The 7,653-nt window shown below is 42.9% G+C and overlaps 1 protein-coding gene across 1 annotated transcript in view; it reads left to right on the top strand.

Annotated features, from left to right (window-relative positions):
• The window catches only part of LCMT2 (leucine carboxyl methyltransferase 2), a 22,470-nt gene that overhangs the window by 5,484 nt on the left and 9,333 nt on the right, over positions 1 to 7,653 (top strand). Inside the window, exons 3-8 of the mRNA XM_009883236.1 lie at positions 794 to 950; positions 1,394 to 1,583; positions 1,999 to 2,106; positions 4,040 to 4,130; positions 6,387 to 6,644; positions 7,492 to 7,653. The exon at positions 7,492 to 7,653 is cut by the window's right edge and continues 66 nt beyond it. Of these exons, the coding sequence (XP_009881538.1) occupies positions 794 to 950; positions 1,394 to 1,583; positions 1,999 to 2,106; positions 4,040 to 4,130; positions 6,387 to 6,644; positions 7,492 to 7,653 (966 nt within the window). The remainder of the gene's footprint in view (positions 1 to 793; positions 951 to 1,393; positions 1,584 to 1,998; positions 2,107 to 4,039; positions 4,131 to 6,386; positions 6,645 to 7,491) is intronic.

Below are 7,653 nucleotides of genomic sequence, written 5' to 3'. Positions count from 1 at the left end.
CTCCCACTCTGGAGACATTCAAAACCCGCCTGGACGCTGTCCTGTGCAACCTGTTGTAGGTGACCCTGCTCTGGTGGGGGGGTTGGACTAGATGATCTCCAGAGGTCCCTTCCAACCCTGACCATTCTGTGTTTCTGGGATTCTTTATTTTGGTCTTAGGTGGTCGAGAAGGCCAACAGCATCCTGGCCTGTATCAGGAACAGTGTGGCCAGCAAGACTAGGCCAGTGATCGTCCCCCTGTACTCAGCACTGGTGAGGCCCCACCTCGAAAACTGTGTCCAGTTTTGGGCCGCTCACAACAAGAAAGACATTGAGAGGGCTGGAGCATGTCCAGAGAAGGGCCATGGAGCTGGTGAGGGGTCTGGAGCACAAGTCCTGTGAGGAGCAGCTGAGGGACCTGGGGGTGTTCAGCCTGGAGAAGAGGAGGCTGAGGGGAGACCTTCTCGCTCTCTACAGCTCCCTGAAAGGAGGTGGTAGCGAGGCGGGGGTCGGTCTCTTCTTCCGGGTCGCAAGTGATGGGACAAGAGGAAATGGCCTCAAGTTGCAGCAGGGGAGGTTTAGATTGAATATTAGGAAAAATTTCTTCACTGAAAGGGTGGTTAAGCATTGGAACAGGCTGCCCAGGGAAGTGGTAGAGTGTAGTTGTAGTGCTGAGGGACATGGTTTAGTGGTAACTTGGCAGTGCTAGGTTAATGGTTGGACTTAATGATCTTAAATTTCTCTTCCAACCATAACGATTCTATGATTCTATGCATGAGCACTGTAGTGAGATTGTGTCATTTTTGTCTCCCAGGAGTCATTGCCTTTTCTGGAGAGGATTACAAATTACTGGGAGTGGATTTATCAGAGCTGTCTGAGCTGGAGAGAGCGCTGGAAGAAGCAGGACTGGACAATGAAATCCCCACCCTCTTCATGGCAGAGGTGGTGCTCACCTACATGGAAAATAGCAGGTCAGTTTAGTTATTCTCTGTTAGCTAGGTGGTAGAATGAAAAGAACAAGCTTCTTTGTATGTATGTCACCTGGGGCTGGGAAGACCTGCTGTCTTATAACTGAAGCCTCAGGAATTCTGTGGAAGTCCGAAACAGCTTCTTACATCATAATTGTGGCGGGATAGTTGATGTCCACAGGACATCCTAAAAGGGAGGAAAAAAAGGAAGAAGAAAAACCTTGAACCAGTGTTTTTGAGTTTTTTTGTTCTTCTCATCCCCTGAATTCTCTGCACAGATGGCGGAGGAGATGTTCGTAAGTCCCCAGCACAGGATTCTCTTTTGTGTTTTACCTCTCTCAGGATGCCTTAGTGGCATGCTTTTTGGTGTTGCAGGAAGATATATTGCCTCTGCCATGCGATTGGTGGGCCCTCATTTAATTTCTTATGCACAATCTGCCTGACAGGTCAGATGCCTTGATTCAGTGGGCAGCAGAGCATTTCTCTCAGGCGTGCTTTCTGCTGTACGAGCAGATGCACCCAGAGGACCCCTTTGGACGTGTCATGCAGCAGCATTTTAGCCAGCTGAACTCTGCACTTAATTCTTTGGCACAGTACCCTGATTGTGAGGCACAGCAGAGGCGCTTTTTCGAAAAGGTAAGTACCTGGAGCTCTAGGGCACACAATGAAGCCTGATTTACCTGGGAAAGACAGTAACATTAAATAATCTTGGAAGTCATGAGCTGTGTCAGTTATGGGTTGAAGCAGACAGGGCCAAGGCTGAGACACTGCCTTCTCTAGTAGCATGACTAGTCATTTGAAGGTCCTTCCAACCAACTTGCAGCCTACTTTCTGGTATGGGATTAAGGCAAGATGGCTTTACATAGGCAATATAAGGCAATATGAGCTTTACATATAGGAGACCTATCCTCACCATATTCTGGGCTGCTGTTGTTCCAGCTAGACAGTCTTAAAGGCTCATGCAGGTGTTTAATTTAGGGTCTTTATTTTCTTGTGGGAAGTGAGTCTCTATTCTTCCAGAGGTAATAATTTTGAGGGATTTCTGTTTTAGGGCTGGACTGAATGCAGCGTCGTGGATATGAATGACTTTTTCACCTGTTGTACGCCAGAAGTTGAGCAGCGAAGAGTGCAGGCTCTGGAGCCTTTTGATGAATATGAGGTAACCCTTCTTTATTCTGAACACCAGTGAGCTGGCTTTGGTATGATAAGGTGTCTGCAATTTCTTATGGTCACAGTTCTGTATAAGAGCTGCTGAGGCATAGGTGTTCATGCAGGCAGAAAGGATCTTGAATAAAACTTAGTTAATGCAGAGCCCACAGGAAGCTCCATGTGAAGTGTCATTGGAAGAAGACTCTCTTTGGTGTAGAAAAGCTTCCTGTTCCTTCCTCAGTGAGCAGTCTCTCAGGGACTTAGCATAGCAAACTAGCTGGTAGTATAAAAGATGTTGTAGATGCTAAAAGTTTGCATGGGTTCAAGGGGCAATTCTTTTAGTGAAAGAGAAATCTATTGAGGATTACTGAATATATAAAAATACACCTGATGTGAGATTCCTGACTGCAAATGGTTGGGAGCACTCCTGGGGGAGTAGATGTGCTTGTCCTGCTCTATTGCATTTCCGTAGGCTATTAATGTTTGTCATTGTTGGATACAGGTTACTAGTTTCAGATATTTTTTGGTCTGACTTTGTACAGCCATTCCTATATTAAGAAGTGAAATTTAACTACGACTCTGCTCTTTGCCATTTTTATGTTAACTGCTGGCAAAGTTTACGACTATTTGAAGTCTAGAAGAGAAGTCAAAGATACTGAGTAATTTTGAGATAAATATCCTGTAGGATACTTACTAGAAGTTTCCCTTTCAACTTTGTCATTCTCTGTTTATAATTCTGTCTAGAAACCTAACAGTCTGCAGTGTGAAAACAATTTAATGTGCTTGCATTTATTTTGCCAACATGCAAGATCTGCTCTACTACATGAATACAAAAGTGATGACTGAAGGATGGTGGCAGACTTGCAAAGTGCTGTGGAAATGTAGAATTATTGTAGATTAGGGCAATTCCTCATACAGTGGAAAAGTAAAGACTTTTTATCATTTTCCTTATAGAGGAGGTTGACATGTACACAAGTCCAAGCTGATAAATGTGTATAGAAGTAGGATATGTGATAACAGATAGCTCTACAATTAGCCTTTGAGAGAAAGTAAGATCCAGGTCTTACTGGAAACAAGCTTGATCCACAAATAGTGGATTCTTCCATTTTCAGTATTTACATTAATTTTTTGATATCATTTTTCAAAAGGTGCTTTTTGCTTCTGGTAGAAGTTGGGCTAATAGTGCTAATATTGTTTCTTGTGCCTTTTAGATTCATGTTTATGCCTTCTTGTCATGTAGTCGGCTGAATATATCCCACCCTATGAGAATTAACATACTCAATTCCCTAATGTCCATAAAAGCCAGGGTGGACTCTAGTATTGCTACTGACTTTTTGTACAGTCCTCTTGCTTGTGCTTCTGCCTCTGAGTGATTCCAGGGCCAGAGTGGAAATCATATTTATGTATTATCGGCCAGCAGAGACCGAGTTGCACTGTGAACATTTGTGATTTCTTTGGGATCACTTATATTCCTTGACCTTTAAGAAACCTTAATCCCTCTTTTCTGTGATCAGAACTGGGAAGCAGAAAGGGAAGCTGATTCCAGAAAAAAAAAAAAAAGCTTCATGCAGCATATAATTAAACTATGGAACTCCTTACCACAGCATGTTACAGATGATAAAAGTTTATGTGAGCTTTAGGAGCAACTGGATATCTTTGCGGATGAGAAATCCATCAAGGATTGTTCAGTACAAAGACAGCTTCTTGCTTAGAAAAATCCCTGAGCTGTAAATTTTTGAAGGTTGGGGTGAAGAAGGTATTTACACACTTGCTCTTTCTCAGATTCAACTTGTCTTCTGATTTTGGCCACTGTTGGAAACAGTGCTAGGCTAGGTTGGTCTTTGATTTGATCACCCTGAACGTTCTGAAATCCCTACTGCTGCTTGTTCTAAGATTTTGAGGGAGATTGATTGTTTTTGTTTTTTCCTTTTGGCTTGCTACAGGAATGGCATCTGAAATGTTCTCATTACTTTGTCTTGACTGCGTCAAAGGGGATGGAACCTTCATGGACTCCATTGTTATCCAGTATGACAGGTACATGCTGACTGGTTTTCATAGTATTCTATTATCTCATGCAGGCTTCTCTGAGAGATTTTAGGAGACAGTAAAACCCTGGAAGGATCAGATGGGATACTGCCATCTGAGTAGCTTTATCCATCCTTCTAACAATGGTTCTGCTGTCCATAGCAAGGCCAGGGCCACGTTCTGACTGTGGTGGTTCTGATCAGTTTCATTCTTTTAGTTTATTGAACCTTCCAGTCTGAACAGCACTTCCTTCTGTTTTCACGTGAGACCCTCCAGTGCATGGCTGCAATGCCAGTCTACCCTGCTCCTCCTCCTATTTTTGGGATCTCACAGACTCTCCCTCTTCAATTTATTCCCACTTGCCTGCATACATGGCTCTCTTAAGCCGTTCTATCCTTCCAGCTCCCCAAAGGTTGTTATGTTTTACCTAACACTTACTGCACTATTAAAGTATTGTTCAGCAGAGCACTCAGCATGTCACGAAGTTTGTGCTTTGTTTTGTTATCCCCTGTGTGTGGAATTGTACATGTAGTATTTATTTTTGAAATGCTTTAAAATCTGTATGTTGCTTTTTTTAGATGAGAGAAAAGTGGTACAGCTGGGGAAAAGCCAAGACCATGACTATGTTTCCATGATCAAAAAGACTTGGCAGGAGTAGCAGTCTGAGAAATTCCTGCCTTTGGCTGCTTGCTTCCTTTTTCAGGGTGGAAAGCAGAAGGTTATTTTTAACCTGTTTCACATCACTGGTCTTGTTCACAGTATAGCTCCACAAGTAGTTCTATCTGCAACTGAAAGTCAAAATCTGCATTCTAGGCAGCAGAAAAAACAGCTGGAAAAGGCAGGATGGCATTCTTTAAGCCAACAAGGCTGCTGAATCCATTGTGTTGTGTCTTGATTAGGTCTGAAAATGTGTAGTGAAATCAAAGTTAAATGAGTGTGCAGGTTAAATATACTGTGTGATTGCCACTGGTCCTTATGTTAAAACCTTAAAGGCTTCTAAACGCATGGGATCTATCCTTAAGTTAAAAATAAATTTGACATTTGCGTAACTGACAGTAATACAGTGAAGACACTTTACATTAGAGACAGAAATAGGGGGTTTTTGCTGCTGACTCTTGTACTCAAAACTGCTATCAAGAGCTTTCTAAGTCTGGTAAATTATACATGCTTAGATATTTTCTACTGGGAATGGCAAAAAGTATGTCTCAAAAACCGGTAGGTGCCCCCAACTATCCTCTCAAATAGATTTGGGTCCCTGTTCAAGAGAGTGCAAGTACTAAACCTTCCAGACAGAGCATGGTAAGTATATTTTCTGTAATGAAAAAAACCCTCAGTCTTAAAAAGATCAATCTGTAAAAAGACATTTAAGCGTAAGGAGATGAAATTGTTTACTTCATCAAATAATAGAAAGTAGGATATTGTACTAAACAACATTCAGTATGGGCAATTTTTCTCGGTATGGCATACAAAAAATAGATTGAGAACTGCTTCTCCTCCACCTCATCATCTCTTACAAAACAAGAATCAGGTAGCTGATTAAAACAAGTAAGACACAAATTCAAAACTGATTGGAAGAAAACAACTTGTACAATGTGTAGGTGAGCTAGAGTCCTGTGTTGAAAGTTTGTTTCATACTAAGGGATATAGAACTTAGAGAGAAGATACTTAGATAATGGAAAATACTCTCTTGTAATAGAATTAATTGTAATTGTATTTATTGTGTTAATGTGTTAATTGTGTTTATGTGTTAATTCCAATTGTAATTGGAATTAACAAAGATTATTCGTCATGCTTTAGAACTTTATTTCAATGCTTTTATGAGGGCAGGATCAAAATCTAGCAAAAAACTGAAATCCAACTGCCAGGTATTTTTCCTTTTTCTGCTGTTCTTCGCTATTTAAGTAGCCAAATACCATCTTCATCGGAAAGGTGCTCCTTTTGAAGTTATTGCAGTGATTCCTATCTTGCTAAGCAGTCTAGGACACTATAGTCTCTTAGCCAGTCTTACCTCCACTCCATTAAAGCAGTCTCAGAACTGTGTCAGGAGTTGGGGAGCAGTAAGCAGAAGTTGAAAGCTGGCACAGTGGTAGTTCAAACCATTACAGCTTGATTTCTAGGGCATGTGAGATTGTCTGCGTGCTCTGTCGGCTTGCTTCACAGTTTTTTCTTCTTGAAGAGCTGAACAGAATTGCTTAATATGTCATTTAAAATGTAGTCCTTGGTTCTTGCTTGTGCATAAGTTTTTTGGTTCTCTTTGGCTTACAGTTCCTCCTCATGATAGTCCTGTCAGGATATCTGGGAGTATCACTGCGGCAGTGTGTGCAACGCGCTCTGAAATTTCTGGCCTGAGGCGTTACGGTCACCGCTCCGTTCTTATAAAACCCAACGTGATTCTCACCACTGGAGGCTTTGGGGAGGAGGATGGACATCACTGCCGTATGAGAAATTTTCACGTGCTAATTAAGCATGCAGGCTACTGGAAAGCTGGCTACGTGAAAAAGGAAAATCCTCATAAAAGATGGGGTGAGTTCCCATACTGACGTCAAGTTTAAGGAAGACATTTTTGTGCTAACAACGAAATAATGTCTCATGGAAAAGTGATGTCACAATGCAATTGTGCTGGCAGTCAAAGAAATCTGATGGTTCTGAATGCTAAGTGCCAGGTCCTGCACTTGGGTCATAACAACCCTGTGCAGTGCTGCAGGCTTGGGGCAGAGTGGCTGGAAAGCTGCCTGGCAGGAAAGGACCTGGGGGTGTTGGTCGAGAGTGCCTGAATGTGAGCCAGCAGTGTGCCCAGGTGGCCAAGAAGGCCAATAGCAGCCTGGCCTGTATCAGGAACAGTGTGGCCAGCAGGACTAGGCCAGTGATCGTCCCCCTGTACTGGAGCTGGTGAGGGGTCTGGAGCACAAGTCTTGTGAGGAGCAGCTGAGGGACCTGGGGGTGTTCAGCCTGGAGAAGAGGAGGCTGAGGGGAGACCTTCTTGCTCTCTACAGCTCCCTGAAAGGAGGTGGTAGCAAGGAGGGGGGGCTGTCTCTTCTCCCAGGGAACAGGATAGGAGAAGAGGAAACAGCCTCAGATTGCAGAAGGGGAGGTTTAAGTTGGATATTAGGAAAAATTTCTTCACCAAAAGGGTTGTCAAGCATTAGAACAGGCTGTCCGTGGAAGTGGTGCAGTCGCCATCCCTGGAGGTATTTAAAAGACGTGTAGATGTGTTGCTGAGGAATATGTTTGAGTGGTGGGGTTGGCAGTGTTAGGCTAATGGCTGAACTCAATGATCTTGAAGGTCTTTTCCAACCTATATGATTCTATGATTCTCTAAATTTCATGGGAGAAATATCGGTGTGAACTGTGATGTTTTGTATCTCTACAGATGAGCGGTTGTACCATACTGTGTCATGTCTCTCAAACAGTCTGGCCCTGGTGGTAGGAGGACGAACATCCCCATCAAGTGCAGGCTTGGGAATGTTGTGGCTGAAGTTCCCTGAAACTAGTAATGCCTCAGAGCCAGATGACATTACAGTGGAGCTTGTAA

This window comes from Charadrius vociferus, unplaced genomic scaffold (genome assembly GCF_000708025.1).
Source record: "Charadrius vociferus isolate BGI_N301 unplaced genomic scaffold, ASM70802v2 scaffold124, whole genome shotgun sequence".
NCBI lineage: Eukaryota > Metazoa > Chordata > Aves > Charadriiformes > Charadriidae > Charadrius > Charadrius vociferus.
This window is presented reverse-complemented; position numbering and strand designations above follow the sequence as displayed.